Here is a 17,116-nt window from a genome sequence, read left to right on the forward strand (position 1 = left end):
TCTCTTCACCTGCTGCCTCTGTATTCAGTGCGGTCCAGTACTCTGTAGTACCTGTGCCACTGCCTGTATTCCAAAAACCCAGTCCAGAAAGAAAAAGAAGGAAAGAATCATGTTGCAGGAACAAGTAAACGGCCTAATGAGTATAGAGGTGGATTAGAAAAGACAAAGAGTTTTAGAAGGGTATATTATGGGACAAGGAGGGAATGTGGAAAATGACTATTTATCGTACAGTTATGTCCCCTCATACACCCTCTTCAGTCACGTCCCCGAGCCCATCTTGCTACAACACAAACACCCGGGAACACGAGAACACGAGCACACGAGCACGAACTGATCACACGCTGATCATGCACCTCACGAAGTTGCTCACGCACTCTCCTTCCCCAAAAAGGGTCAAAGATTACACCCTTATGCTCAGGGCGATTCCAAGAACCAGTTTCCTCAGTTAAACCATACATTTCTGTGGTCAAGCCAACGCCGAGAACAAGACCCCCCATCTGTGACCATTTCCCTATAATCAGACCTATTCCGAGAAATAGCCCCCGTTCTGTTAAACCACGACAACCAATTCTGAGAAGAAGAGCCCCCGAATGCTGAAACACGACAAACAGACATCCTGTCACGACTCTCTCTCTCTTATCTAAGGAACCAGCCTAGCGTTATTTCTTCACACCTTTGCCTCTCTTGTGCTTCCTCATTCTGAATCTTGGCTCAGCCTTATTTCCTCTACCATGTGCCCCTTTTTCCACGACGTTGTCTCCTTTTATGGTCATGACTTCTGTTTTATTGCCACATATGATCCGGGCCTACATGACTTCTGTTCTATTTCAATGTACGATCCGGGCATGCATTGAAGGGAAGCTCCTTCCTCTTTTTCTGTTATATATACTGTATGTTCTGAGAATAAAGTTAGAGATTCTTCCGATCCTCCTCAGGTGACGGAGCTCTCCCTTAACTCGAGTTACTGAATAAAGACCCTGAATTCGAACCACCACGGACTCTGCTCTTCATACTTGAACTTATTGATATTGCCTAGAAATTCCGATCAAGGTAAATTACTAAAATATTTACCACAGTTCTCCTACTTCTTCGGTGTGCACTACTCCTCCTTTCTCTCGATCTCACAGTGCGTTCTTCGCGTCTCGGAGAACGTGACCTGTCGTGCATTCTCTCCGGAGACCTCTCATGCCTGTGTCTAGGAGGGCTTGCTCTGTCCGCTTCGTCCACCAGTCTCTGAAGAGGAGACCTATGCACCGAACTGGCATACTCCTGCATCTGTAACACAACAAAATGTCAGGGGGTCAACATGTATAGTGATGCCTATTGACAGTATTAGCCAGAAACCAAAGACAGAAAGTTATATTCTAAAACTCCCAAGTGTACTTAAATTAAGGGTCAGCCAACCAAAAGACAACTCATAGTGTTTGGTCCGGATGTCCATCAGTCACCACACGGAACCGCCCTTCATCATTTGGGTTTCCTCAAAGGACCATCTCACAGTGAGAGCCCGAAGGTTAAGGGACCATAGCTGGATTAGATCCCTCCCTAGAGATGTAAGGGTCTCACTCAAATGTGATGTTGGTAGTGTAGATGGTATAAACACGGGTGACTGGTGTTGCAGTGTATAGAAAGTGATGGAACAAAAAAATGGAAAAAAGTGAGTGACTTTAAAATAGGATAAACGGGCACTGTAGATAGTTTATTCTAGTGCTGCCCGTTTGTCTACTCTAAAAAGTAGGCAAGGTAGTTTAATAGATGTTGGACTACCCAGCTGCATATTTGGTCAACATGTTTCTGCAAGTGAACGACAGTAATTGTCTCTTGCTTTCATCAGGACCTTACAACTGGATACTACTGCAATGTGAATTAAGATAAAGAAAAAATCATAAAGTGACACCCAGAAAGCATAGGAATAATAACAGAGTTCACCTGAAAATCCTAGGTGTCCGTTACGTTCACTGCCTTATTAATCAGAATGCTGTTCCGATTCGTAAGGTGTGCCGACCTCACCCCACCTGGCCGCGGCTCAGGAAATAAGGGGAAGCATCGCTCTGTCCGTCGATACTTCAGGCTGGCGTCTGAGCCATCTGCCTAGATGACCCAGAGTCCTTCCAATGACTTACAGGCAGATACTATCTTGGGGACAACTGGACTGCAGCAGGAGTCTCCTTTGATCTTGAAGGAGACTTACGGACGCGGGCAGCAGGTTCCGGAGTTGGCGACCTTGAAGAAGCCCTCCTGGAAGAGTGAGATGAAGAATGGCGTGATGCTGACTCCGTCACCAGGACCACCGATCCATCTCCAGACCTCACCGAGGCATGTCTCGACGTCGTACGTGCTCTCGACGTCGTACATGCACGCCCTCCAGACTTCGATCTAGGTTCCAGCTATATTCTCGACGTCGAACGCCGTCTCGACGGCGACCAGTGCCGATGAGAAGCAGGTGAGTGCTGTCTCGACGTCAAACGGCGATGAGAAGCCGACGACGGACGACGTCTCTCACTCAACACCGAGTGTCTTGTAGACGACGACGGAGCTGTATCCAGTCTCGACATCGAAGGTCTGCGAGACGACGGCGGAGGGATTTTCCTCGCCCTCGACGCCGAACGCCATCGAGACAACGACGGAGACCTCATCCTCGACGCTGATCGTCGCCCAGTTGACGACAGCGGAGGGGTCCTTGTTCTCAACGTCGATCGCTGATGGTACTGCGATGACAGAAGAGAACCTGCCTTCGACGTCGAACGTCTTGCCGAATCCGACGGAGGGTCTTTGCACCTCGACGCCGATCGTCGCCGAGTTGACGACGGCAGAGGGGTGACACTCCTCGACGCCGATCGTCGTCGAGATGACGACGGCGGATGGTCTCTGCTCCTCATCGTCGCCGGGTTGACGACGGCGGAGGGTCTCTGCTCCTCTACGCCAATCGTCGCCGGGTTGATGACAGCGGAGGAGTCTTGTCTCTCGACGCCGATCGGCGCCGGGTTGACGATGGCGGAGGAACTCAAATCTTCGACATCGACAACGTACCTTTTCTCGATGGCGAGCCCGCTGTTGAGGGTCTTTTCTTTGAAAATGTAACCCACTTGAAGATCTTTCAGCGCCGAGCCCGACGCTGAAGCTGAAGGACGAGAGGACTTACTTCTAGAAGAGGTTCTAGCCCTCTTGGAGCCCTTCCTGACTGGAGACCTTCCTCTAGACTTCTCTGCCAGGCCATAAATGTGAATTCTTTCCCTGTCCTGCAAAGTTCTGTTGGACAGGTTCTGGCAGTGAGGGCAGGCCTTCGGGTCATGATCTTCATGTAGACACAGAATACAGACTTCATGAGAGTGTGTTTTAGCCTTCTTTTTACCACAAGAAGGTCAAGAGTCAAAAAGAGATGGCATTTTAAGGTGTTAAAAAAGCCTAAACCTGTCTAAAAAAGACAGCCTCTTACTTCTACAGATGAAAAACGTCGAAGTAAGGAATAAAAGTTGTTAAAAGTGAAAAGATTTTCTGAAGAAATCAAAAAAGAGTGGAGCTGTGTTGCCAGGATCCTTCCTGAAGGAGCCGGAAAGAACAACTGACCTGTCAGCCCTGAGGCATGATGGGAAGCTGGGGGTCAAGAGTGCCTTAAAGGCAAGGTGTCAGTTTTATTGCATGCAGCTACAGGTTAGCTTTTCAGTCTTTTTAGACTGTGTATTTTCAATGCAGCCTGGGAGCTTCCTATGCTTTCAGTGTTTTATAAGAATTTCTACTGCTTTCTGAACATTAAAAACAGTTCTAAAACAAACTTTGATGTTGTTTCTCATGTTTCTAATGCATGTTATTCATGCATGGTGGAAATTCTTTACAGCATAATTCAGCTCTGGTGTTTAGTAGGCTGCATTGGTATATATATATATATATATATATATATATATATATATATATATATATATATATATATATATATATATATATATATATATATATATATATATATATATATATATATATATATTCACTGAAAAAACCATAGGTTTCACACCAGTTATAGTTAGGTGGAAATTTTACTCGCATAAAACCATTGAAATTCCCACGTTATAGTTAGTTGGACTCACTATAACTTGCGCGTGCAATGCACTGCTGATGACGTCACATATTACATCACTCATGACATGGTCAGTGACATCACTCATGACATCACTGATGATATCTCAAATGACATCACTGATGACAACATCCTTGAGACAAAGTGGCAGACCTCCTATCAGCATAAAATAACCTTTGACACACACATTCAAAAATAGAAACTAACATTTTCTTAAAAAAGGAGAAACCAATACCAATTACAACAACTTATTAGGTAATTCCAACATCTACATACACATCCACTCATTCACCAACAGTTCTATATAGTCACTCATGCATGTACTTACTCATCATATGTACTCATACGCCTATACATCCTGTTACACACTAATACTCATCCATATAGTTACTCACACACAAATTCACACATGCAAATAAACTATCAAAAAAACATTTACTTGATTATACTGCTATATACACACCACTACACATACTTCTACAGAAACTGAAACATATTTACTCTCTTAAACAATCAATTATGAAAACACATACTCACTAACCCACCCATACATACAATCATCCACCCATACAGTCTTGCACACATGCTGTCTTCAAAATACATACAAATAGTGAGTCACTCATTCATGCATCTGTGCTCTAAGTAATATCCCCCACCGAACCATACAGACACTGATACTGATACTCAACAAAACAACTAATAACCCATATACACACTCATGTAGCTACTCACCAACCCATGCAGCCACTTATACACAAAGTGAGACACAGATACAGACATTTAAATATTTAAACATTACTCGCTAATATATGTATTCACTAAGATACATTTAATAAGTCAGTTAACCAATCAATTTTATACAAAAAAAATCCATTTAGACATTTATTTACCCATTTATTCTTCCATCAACCTTTAGACATACATATATAAAAAATATTATTTTTTCAGAAAGATACACATTCACTGGATGATGTCATCAGTGATGTCATTTGAGATGTCATCAGTGATGTCATAAGTGATGTCACTGACCATGTCATGAGTGATGTAATATGTGACGTCATCAGCAGTGCATTGCACACGCAAGTTATAGTGAGTCCAACTAACTATAACGTGGGAATTTCAATGGTTTTATGCGAGTAAAATTTCCACCTAACTATAACTGGTGTGAAACCTATGGTTTTTTCAGTGAATTTAATAGGTTTTTTAAATGCTAATTCCTAACTATAACTGGTGTGAAACCTATGGTTTTTTCAGTGAATATATATATGAGAACAGAGAATCCAATTGTGGCTACAATATATTTCCTGCCTAAGGTTCATAAGTCCCTCGTACGTCCCCCAGGAAGACCAATTGTTCACAATAGGATCATTGTTAGAATCGACATCAAGATTCATTGACATCTTTTTGATGAACTATGTGACTGAACTACCCTCTTTTCTAAGGGATACTATGGATTTCCTAAAAAAAAATTCGGAAAGTGAATGGAGACCAACCTATCTGATGGCAACAATTGATGTTGCCTCTCTTTATACATCAATACGCCATGAAGATGGCTTAAAAGCCATAAGGAATGCACTAGGAATTCGTTCAGTGAACCTTCTGGAACACACAGCGATGCTAATGGACATGCTTCACTACTGTCTGACACATAACATCTTTCTGTTTCTGGGGAAAATGTATCTCCAAAAGCAGGGAACCGCAATGGGGACTTCATTTGCACCCACATATGCCAACCTCCTGATGGGGACATGGGAAAGTGAGGTGGTGAAGAAAGAAGAGGAAAATCCAAATGGTTCTAGAATCAAACTTTGGTGTCGTTTTATAGACGACTTGTTCGTCATCTGGGAAGGCGACAACAGATCCTTAGAACAATTTATTGAATCTCTAGAGGTCAATGACTACAATCTACACTTCACTTCAGATATCAGCCCCACTCGACTCATTTTCTTGGATGTGGAAATATTTGTAAAGGAAGGTAAACTGTGCTCTAGAATACATTGGAAACCTACTGCGTGTAATAGCATCCTTCACGCAAACAGCGGACATCCTGTCAAATTGAAGTGGAGTATTCCCTACGGCCAAATGCTTCGAGCCAAAAGAAACTGTTCCGAACAAATAGACCTAGATGAGGAAATATCGAAAATGAGTCTTCGTTTCCTTGAAAGGGGATATCCGGAAGAAGTAATATCCGCCGCAAAATCAAGGATGATAACAAAGAACAGAGGAGAACTGCTCATACCTAACAATCAAAGGTTTGAAAATAACTTTAGCAGGGAAAGCAATCAGGATACAGAAGTGACAAGATTAATCATGGACTTTGACAACCAAAGTAAAGAAATGAAAAAGACATTACGAAAGCACTGGGAAGTTTTGCTTCTAGACAAGACGCTGAAAGAGAAGTTGACACCCGTTCCCAGTATTACCTATCGGAAAACCTCTTCTTTAAGAGATATTCTAACCCAAAGTCATCTGGAATTGAAGGAACCTGGAAAACAAACCTGGCTAACAGCTCCTGGGTTTTGGAAGTGTTATAAGTGTAAAGCCTGTGAACATGGCGTGAATATCAAGGAGTACAAATTGAAAAATGGCCAAATGGAGAAAATAAGGGAACACATTACGTGTGAATCCAAATGTGTGGCCTACAAACTACAGTGTCCATGTGATAAGTCCTATATCGGGAGCACGATTAACAAACTGAAATTAAGAATACTACAACATCTAAGAGCTATTAAAAACAAGGACACAAGCTACCCGATGGCCACACATTTTGCAAAATATCATCAGAGCAACCCAGCCCTATTGAAATACTCAGGGATCAAACTAAGTAGAATTTCAGAGAGAGGAGGAGATCGAACTCTTCAACTCCGAAAACTGGAATCAAGAATGATCTTGGGCATGGGAACTGAGGTTCCATTTGGTCACAATCTGGATGCGGAACTTTTTGTACATCTTTGACAATATACATATATTTTTTGTTGAGGATTAAGAACTCATATTCACAGAACATGTATAGAATAATGTAAATAGTAGAAATGAGTGTGAGGGAAATTGGACATTGTAAGGAGGTAACATTCAGAAATTGTCATATTAATGAAGAATGATTTAAACTTTTTTGTCAGGGGCAATTCTTTCAAGGAATAATCTTTCTTGGTGTACTGTAGAGCTCTTACTGAAATATCTTGAACTTCTTGTTACTCAAGGAAAGAAGTATTTATAATGGGTGACCACGATGGGATCGAATGAATTAATGTTTTGTACTTTACATGAATCCTGAAGGGTCGAAAACATCACCCGATCTGGAATCGCCATAAGATTAATAATTAGAAAGGAATAAGTATGTACACAATTTTAGAAAAACCGTCCTATATAGAATGTAAAATAGTGTAAATAGTGTACATATATACATATGAACAGACTTGGAGAAAAGAGTCCGCAAGAAGGTATCAAACTATGATTTAGTTCGTGAATATTTTTTCTTTGAAATGTACTTTACAAAATATACATAGTAACAACTTTCTGATTACTTGTAAGAGCAAATGTACACTGAATCTGAAAGGAAAAAAACCCCAAAAAAATCGCCAAAGGGGAAAAAAGGTGTATCTAAGAATACTGTAAATTTGTAAATATCATCATTTGATTTTGTGACAAAATCTGAGAAAGACATACAGTACTTTACAATGATATGAACTACCAATAATGATTGTGTAAATATGCCGTCAATTAACTGTGCCGGGTTGGCGGTCTAGATGACCAAGGAAAGGGAAAAGGGTACTTAGCACTGAGCACTTTAAAAATGGGGTCTAGACCACAGGACTCTATGGTCCAGTAGAAGGCTAGGAGTAGCCGAAACGCGTGACCGTTAATTGATGCACTTTAATTTTCACATGGTGTGTGAATAAAATATCTTAAAAACTAACCTGTTGCAGTGCCGTGACTCCGTCCATGAAGACTTGTGGTGAGGAGAGACGAAGGGGATATATATATATATATATATATATATATATATATATATATATATATATATATATATATATATAAAAAATTTCTATGGCAAAATGAAACCCCTCATTTTGTTCCTTTGCAAATTAAATGTTTTAAGTGTTAACACTTTATTCCAATCAAGATGACTTCAGGTGTGCCATACTTTTGTCATAAGTAAGACTGTTAGCGCTCTAGTTGTTCTTTAGAACACTCTGGGACATTCTGTCATTGGGCTATATAGTTGGGCTACATCTGGCTGATATTTGGGCTACATTTGTTTTTTTTGTCTCTGGTGGCCATCTTTGGGCTACATTGGGCTACATTTGGGCTCTAACATATATATAGCCCAATGTAGCCCAATATATATTTTTTCAAAGTTAATTTTCGTAAAAACCACTGGAGCATATATCTTGAGACATAGCAAAGGCACATCGGGGTACCAGTCCCTACAATTTTGCCAAGTTTGGTGGAAATCCATTCAGCCGTTCGGGCTAAAAGTGAGTCCAACCGCCCTATGGAAATTAACATGGGGAAAACATGTTTTGGGACCCCCCTTTTATCTCGGCCCCTGCTTGACGGATCCCCCCAAAACTTTCAGGGAAGGAGCGGAGCGCAGCGAGGCAAAGTTAAGGAAAATTACAGGCAGATCCCTCATTCGGCGCCAAAGTTATTTCCAATAGAATGTTGTGGATTTCCTATGGAAAACGATCCTAACTATAACTACCTACCTTTCTTTCTTTCTTTGTGGAAGATGTTGGGGAACATATATACATATATATACATATACATATATACATATACATATATATACATATACATATATATATACATATATATATACATATATATATACATATATATATACATATATATATACATATATATATACATATATATATATATATATATATATATATATATATACATATATATGTTCAAACAAAATGCCTGTGACATGAGAGGCACACTGCAGGGCTCTCCTCTCCGGGCTGAAATGTCACAGCGCGCTTCTGCACGTTGCAAGGAGTAATGTGCCCGACGCGTTTCTGGGGGACTCCACCCCCGTCATCAGGGGCTGCTTCCAGTCAAATCTCGATGTAATTCACGTGATTTATGGACATTTTCTATCAGGCAAATCCATAGGCAAGCATGTGGCCTGTTGAGTTGGAATTATGGGATTTGTAGTCCGTGGTGAAGAATACACCTCGATAATCTTGGGTGAATGGTGCTTCAATTTGATGCCTTGAGTAGGCTTGCTTTTTGTGCTTTGGCGCGCTGTTATTAAAATGACGAGTCCTGCGCTCCTGTTACAGCCAAGAAGTTTGGATGCTTTGAGCTTCATCCTGCCGCTCCTCATTACAGAGCAGCAGGCGATGGTGCCCTCTCCGCGGCCCCTGATGACGGGGGTGGAGTCCCCCAGAAACGCGTCGGGCACATTACTCCTTGCAACGTGCAGAAGCGCGCTGTGACATTTCAGCCCGGAGAGGAGAGCCCTGCAGTGTGCCCTGCAGTGTGCCTCTCATGTCACAGGCATTTTGTTTGAACATATATATATATATATATATTTCCAAAGTTTCCCCGAGCTTTAAAGACGCACTCCATGAGTGATTGTTCACAGAACCTTTATTAAGAACCTTTATTAAGTGGGCTCCGGTCCACACCAACGCTGCCTTAAGTAATATTGGCAGAGAAAATAGATTTGGAACATCAGACTCCACTGTGGAGAAAAATCGGGACTGTTATACCCAGCATGCTGTTCACTGGAGATCACATGCTCATACAGGGAAATCAAATTGAAATCCATCTCTGGTGTTCCAAATGGCCTTACCCCATGACGAAGGCGCAGGTGTGCGCTGAAACGCGTTGGGACATGAATCAATTGGGGCCCACAAAACCGCTGCCTTTTAATAAAGGTTCTGTGAACAATCACTCATGGAGTGCGTCTTTAAAGCTCGGGGAAACTTTGGAAATGTTTGAACACGGCAGCTCCGGCCGTGGAAGATTGCACCGCCGATAAAGAGCGCAGGAAGGTCTGTGTGGATGCACATCGTGGCAGCCTGTTCCAGCGTGAGTGAATTATAATTAGGCAGCGTTGGTGTGGACCGGAGCCCACTGGAGGGCTATGATTTCAAGTAATATTGGCAGAGAAAATAGATTTGGGACATCAGACTCCACTGTGGAGAAAAATCGGGACTGTTATACCCAGCATGCTGTTCACTGGAGATCACATGCTCATACAGGGAAATTACATTGAAATCCATCTCTGGTGTTCCAAATGGCCTTACCCCATGACGAAGGCGCAGGTGTGCGCTGAAACGCGTTGGGACATGAATCAATTGGGGCCCACAAAACCGATGCCTCTTAATAAAGGTTCTGTGAACAATCACTCATGGAGTGCGTCTTTAAAGCTCGGGGAAACTTTGGAAATATATATATATATATATATGTATGTGGGGCACATATATAGTGTTTCCGGGGTCCCGCGCATGGGCGGGAATATTCTAATGCTTATGACTTTGATGAGGATCCCCTGGAAGAGAAGTTTGATACCAAGCTTCTCAGTATTCAGTGAAGCCATCGTGGTACTGTGGAGTTCGTGATGACGACCTCCGAGCACCATATACTCTTAATGGCAGGACTGCACTTACAGTGCCCAAGAATGGACCAGGGTACTGTAGGGGTACAGGGCTCATGCACCTGTACCCACACCACTGGCATAGGGCCCCCAGCTAGAGGGGTAACTGAGGTATGCCAGTGCAGTGTGTTGTGTGCATGGCACACAGGGATGTATGCCATGTTGACTCTGTTTTGGTCTGTACCAAGACACGCAGCCTGCATAGGCAGTGTATGTGTCAATGCACAGGGCCTCTAAGGGTGGCACAATAAGTGCTTCAGCCCTTGGGAGCCTTCTCTGCTCACAGTGCCCTGGGGTACCTAGGGTACCATTTACCAGGGGCTGACAGGTGGTCAGAGATGCCAATTAGGTTTAGGTTTTAATGCAGTTTTAGGGACGGAACACAGGCCTTGGGTACCTGATTGGCAGGAGCCTAGGGCACACTCAGTCAAAGTACATCAGCAATTCAGCAGAAATTGGGGGCATACCATGCAAGAAAGAGGGCACTTTCTCACAGCACGCCCTAGTTTTTCACAGGTCTTTGAAAGACCATTTTCATATTTACATACCTTGGTAAACTGTTTAACAAGACTTAGGTTTTTTTCTGGTTCCAGTAACCCCTGGGCCCCCACTTTGCCCATTCCTTACATTTAGATTTTACTTTTACTGCCATAGTGTAAGAATGCATTTAATGAAAAATATATATAAAGTAGGGTTGCCAAAAGAAAAATAGCAATCATTTGTTGTCTAAAGAGCCTGCAAAGGCCTTGTCTTGACACTAAATAGGATTATAAATAAAATCATATGTAATGTGACTTTTCTGTCTTTGTTCCCTTCAATTATCAGTCGTGGATAATTCAGGCAGCCCTAGAACAGATTTAAAAAGGCTTTCTATTTAAATTTGTTGTTCCACGTATGCACAGATAAGTGCTGAAAATAGGCTATAGGTGACTGCTTACTTTTGCAATATCTGGGACATCAATATAATGAGCTGGACACCCTAATCACAAGACTGGAAGTTTGTTGCAGGATGAGCACAATATTTATTTCCTCCACCCTTGATCCCTAAACAGGGCCGAACTGGGAACACAAACCGGCCTTGGCAATTGAGTCGGACCGGCCGCGGAGGTGGGGGAGATAGGGCCTGGGGTGCGCGTGGAAAACACTGCAGCTGCTTTTGGTACAGGGGACCGCTATTGCAGCACTGCTGTAAAACTGGCCCTCTGTACCAAAAAATGGCACCCACTGGTCGAAAATCTGCCCCGTCCCTGAATAATGCCATAATAGCAATAGTTTAGCTGATATCTTGAACCAGAGCTTTCCAAACTGTGAGTCCCGACACAGTACTGTGTCGCCTGCAAATGGTGGGTGTGTTGTGGGATGACATCGGTATTAACGGGCACTTAGCACATCACTGCTGCTAATAAAGAGGCATTACTGTAAAAGCTTTGTTCTCACTAAGCCTCATCTATTGCATAACGTCTCCCAGTAAATGGTATTTTAAAGACCTGCGAAGTACTTGGGTGCGGCTGGGTGTGTGCAAGGGAAGCTGGGGTGAGGTGACAGTGGGGGACTGACAGAGGGAGGGAGACAGAGCGAGGGAGAGAGAGGGAGACAGAGCGAGGGAGAGAGAGGGAGGGAGAGAGAGAGAGAGAGAGAGGGAGGGAGGGAGAGAGGGAGGGAGAGAGAGAGAGAGAGAGAGGGGGAAAGAGAGAGAGAGAGAGAGAGAGAGAGAGAGAGAGACAGAGACAGAGAGAGAGAGAGAGAGAGAGAGAGAGAGAGAGAGAGAGAGAGAGAGAGAGAGAGAGGGAGAGGGAGAGAGAGAGAGATGTGTGTATGCCGGGTCTGGTGGCTCAGTGGACGAAGGCATCCCTGCAGAGGCCTGGGTTCCACATCATGGTCTCAAATTTGCTTGAAAATGCACCGTTTGCCCACTTTTATTTCAACATTTTCTTCCGGGGGGTGGACCCCCCCGAACCCCTCTTAAGTGGTACGGGTTCGCTCGCTACGCTCGCTCACTACACTGCCTTACTGTGTCCCAAAATGATACATCTCCAAAAAGTGTGTCACCAACATGAAAAGTTTGGAAAGCTGTGTCTTAAACCCTATGACAGCCCTAAATAATATGCGTTGTTGCACCAAGTGTCTGGGAATGCACCCTGCATTCAGACAACTCATTCACGCCCTTCACTTTCAAACTCACCCTCCCCTCACAGCGATCACAATGTACTCACGCTGATCACCATGCACTCACGCCATTCACCCTTCACTCACAATAACCACACAGCATTTATGCCACTCGCAATGAACTTACACCTTTCTCCCACCACTTACCCTGCAGATACATGAGCACACTTCTCACTCTGTACTCACACTGCACTTGCGCTTTTCACCCTGTACCTCACCCTGCAGTCACACAAGCACACTACTCACCCTGCACTCATGAGACACTTCACTCACCTGTCCCCCTCACTGCTCACGCTACAATCTCACTCAAACAAACCCATCACTAACCATACATTTATTCGTCCCACTCTGCACTTCTATCTGCACCCAAATTCATATGGTCACCTCACTCACCCTGCAGTCACTCCTCTCACCCTACTCTCACACTGTTGCATGGCTCACCGTGCACTCACATGGGCACTCCTGTCACCCACACAGCGCAGAGGGTTAATGTGCCTGCTACAAGGAACGTGCACCATGCAGTTCACAGAACTGAGTGTGAGTAAACTACGAGTAACCCCATTTAAAAAATGAAATGTTTATCAGAAAGGGTCTATGGATAGATGAGGAGCATTGTTGGTGAGTGGTAGTGAGGGAATTTATGGAGGAGGAAGTGGGGGAGGGGCGCCAAACAAAGACTGTTGCACATTGCGGGACCAGTGCTAGGGCCTGCCCTGCCTGGGAGACTTCCTGACTCTCCCCCATACACCTCTCCCCTCCACCCCCCCCCCAAATTCGAGTCTAGTTGTGCCCCTGCATGTTGGCACTTCATAAATAGCGCCATTCCAATGATGAACGTCGGTGTCTGCGTCAACCGAGGGGGTGACATAAGAAATCCATTGGACCAATCCGCCGAGCGCTGCCTGGAAGTGTTTTTTTATGTTTTTTCTCAGTTTGTGGAAAACAACTAATATTGGGTCACTGGATATTTAGAAATAAAACAGATGCAGACTTATTTTTTTTTTACTATTTCTCAAGCTAATTAACTTGTCAGCTGAGATGTGAGCAAAATTGTAAATTTGTCATATATTTATATTTTGTTTGTACATTCTGTGCTTGCTGCGTTTGATATTTTGGCCCTTTTGCCTGCGTTGTTTTGATTCTATGGCCTGCTATTTTTCGCCAGGAAGTACTTTAGTCATTGTAAATTTGTCATCTATATTTATATGTTTGTTTGTACATTCTGTGCTTGCTGTGTTTGATATTGTGTTCCTTTTGCCTGCGTTATTTTGATTCTATGGCCATGGGCGTAGGAACTGTGGGGGATGCGGGGGACATATCCCCCCCAGATTTTGGAGTGGGGGGGACGCAGGGGACAAACACATTTCCCTTCTTCGCGGAGTTGCGTGACCTAATGGCCCTGCACTTGACCTGGCGCCTCTCCAGTTACCTGTCTGTGAGCCACCAATGATCCGAGATAGTCACAGCATAAGGTGACGTCAGAGGCCACTCGCCCCCCTGCCTCTGCCCTTTTCAACTCTTTGTGTAGCGCAGCACCCTGAGACTCCTGTAGCCAGTGCACTGATTGATTTGCTGACCTCGGACTCCTCGCCCCCCCCCCCCACCCCCCCCTGTTGCCGGCTTGAAGACGGAAGGGCTGCAGCAGCACGCTCCCACTAAGTGTGAGGTCCCTCCTGCGTGAGTACCTATCCCATTGAAGTGACTGACTTTTGGTCAGTGCTTAATTTGTAAAATAATAAGTGCCGGGGCTCATAGGTTTTCTCAAAAACTTACAGGCAGGCTGCCTGTGCAGTATTAAGTTGTGGTGCATGTGCAATAAAGATAACCGCATCAGGATGCCCTTCCCATGCAAAGTAAAGAGTTGTAGGGAGCCTTTTCAAGCAGATTAAAACACCTGTGTGTTTTATTTGCACAGAATACACATATGAACCTTGGTTTGCCATTCAGACTTCTTGAGGTGTGGTTTGCCAAGCAAAATATCTGTCTCTCGCATGCTTTGGTGTTCTGAAAAGCTGGAGAATGCTAAAATAATTCTCCTCACCTTTCATTCTACAGGTCTCAGCAAACTGCACTCCTACAATCGTGCATATTCACAAGCCACATGTTTACTGACTAATCTACTTGGGATCGCCAGGCTTATTTGGAGCCCTCCCTTTTTCATAATGATAGCGTTTTTAATTTTTCCTGCACGGCCCAAAACATTTAACTCCAGCTGCCCCACCTTGGTGACAATCGTCAAGTAATGTACGTTTATTTCCTACAGTAGCTTCAAAAGAACGTACCTTTAGATGCATGCATTGTTTCGATGCCTAATCACTCCAAATCTGGTTCCCATTTAAAACTGGGACGTTCAGTAGGCTGTAGATGTGAAGCACGTGTATTTGTATAATTTTCCTCCATCTGTATCTGATGAGGTACAAATCGAGCAAACACAAACAGCCCCCTAGACCTTCAGAAACCAATAGGGAGCTGCTGAAGGCCCACGTGACAGGTAACAGACACGAAGATGCCATGGTACTTCCAATCTTTACTCCCTGAAGAGGCTCTCTAACTTGCTTGTAAGGAGAAGGATTTTAACCCCGGAAATATAGTCGGCTCATGGAGAGCCTGTTTGCTTTCTTTACTTTTTAAAAAGCTTTAAAATGAAAGTCAGTCAGCGATGTGCCAGCCAGCATTGACAGATGACGTAGGAAGAGCCTTGTGCATATATTTTTGAAAACATTACATTCACCACCACTGCCACATAAAAGAAATTTATAGCCCCGGCCCTGTCAAAAAAGTGCTGGTGCTAAACACCGGAAAGCACCGGCACAAATTAAGCACTGCTTTTGGTTCAGTTAACTTGTAAGTAAAGCCAAGAGCTCTTACACTGCATTCATCTGTCGGTCTGTTGTGCTCGTTTTTCACCCTGACTCATTCTTGCTTTCTCGTTGCGCCTCTCCCTCTCTTCTGTTCTGTGACTCCACTTTTAGTTTGCTATTTGCTGAACTTCGATTTTACCTGACATTGACATGTGATCAGCCAGGTGTGACATGATAGTGAAAATGTTGTGCTCCCCAGTTTTAGAATTCCAGTGGCTCTGCCTAAAACCCATATCCTCCTCTTGTGTAACACAGCCTCCGCTCCAGTGCGCTGGCCAGCAATGACATTCCACAACATAACACAATGATGCGATGCAACCAGTGCGCTACTGAAAGGAAGAGCCGTGTCGGCTCAGATGTTCTCATCATGTCACAATCTGAGTGCCGTTTAACTGGGTGCGCACTCATGTTTTATGGGCTTAAAATAAATGACAAAAGACTTAATGCTGCCATTTAAGTTATACATGTGCTGATGTACATATCACTGCTGACTCAGCCTTTCATCCTTCGGAGGGCACTATACTGAACACCAGGTGCTGGATGTTGTACAATAAAATGCGATTTATAGGTTCTGGTGCCATTTACATATGATTTGGTCTATTGATTTAACAGATGAATAGACTCTCAGTGGCATTGTATCCACACACGGACACGCACGCGCGTTGCACCTCCCCCCCCTCCCTCCAATCCCACAAGTTACAAAATTAACAGTTGCACGAGGGCCAGGTAGGGGGGTGTAAATATTCCCGGAACCCCAAGGCTGCATCATTGGAGAATAACACAAGATATCCAATAGGCGACTTTCTATTTTTTGGAGCAAGCTGCACTCAAAAAATGTTTCCCCAGAAGAAAAGCGTTTTTTTAAAACAATTTGTTAAATATAAGAAGAGCGTCTAAGCATTTAAAGACACTCCCAGGATACTTTTCAGCACAGTCAGCTGCCTCACAAGAGCACAACGTATTTAACCGCTACCGCGCTAGCGGGTTTTCCCGCTGTGCGCTGAAATTTAAAAATCGCGCGGTTTGTGACAAAGCCAGCTCGTCATCCGCGTAGCGCAGGTAACGCCCATGACGAGCTGGCTTTGTCATCCGCATCGAAGGGGTTAAGATCTGCGGAGGTCTGCACGGGTTAAACATGTTTACCTATCCTTTAGGGCCGCCATGTTCTCAGCTTGTGTCCAGCTAGTTTATGAAGTACATGTTAACATGATTGGGAATGGGGCCGGTGATAACTTGATCTCCATCTCTCAGACAGGCATGGCCACGACACATCAATGCAGAGCAAAGCAGGGCCTGCTGCAAGCCTGGCTTCATCTGCAAAGCCTGTCTCTGAAAGAGGGATTCAATGCTCTCAGACCACCCTGGACTGCCATTAAAACATTAGCTAGGTCAGAAAATATT

General features: G+C 43.8%; 1 protein-coding gene across 5 annotated transcripts in view; it reads right to left on the reverse strand.

Moving 5' to 3' along the window:
- LOC144809927 (myelin expression factor 2-like) overlaps positions 1-17,116 on the reverse strand; it is a 102,309-nt gene that overhangs the window by 47,313 nt on the left and 37,880 nt on the right. For all 5 annotated transcript variants that reach the window (XR_013606870.1, XR_013606873.1, XR_013606872.1 and 2 more), the window contains one exon: positions 1,072-1,275. Coding sequence is in view for 1 of the 5 variants with exons in the window: in XM_078673751.1 (XP_078529877.1) it covers positions 1,247-1,275 (29 nt within the window). In the remaining 4 variants the exon portion in view is untranslated. The remainder of the gene's footprint in view (positions 1-1,071; positions 1,276-17,116) is intronic.

Source organism: Lissotriton helveticus, chromosome 1_1 (genome assembly GCF_964261635.1).
Source record: "Lissotriton helveticus chromosome 1_1, aLisHel1.1, whole genome shotgun sequence".
Taxonomy (NCBI): domain Eukaryota; kingdom Metazoa; phylum Chordata; class Amphibia; order Caudata; family Salamandridae; genus Lissotriton; species Lissotriton helveticus.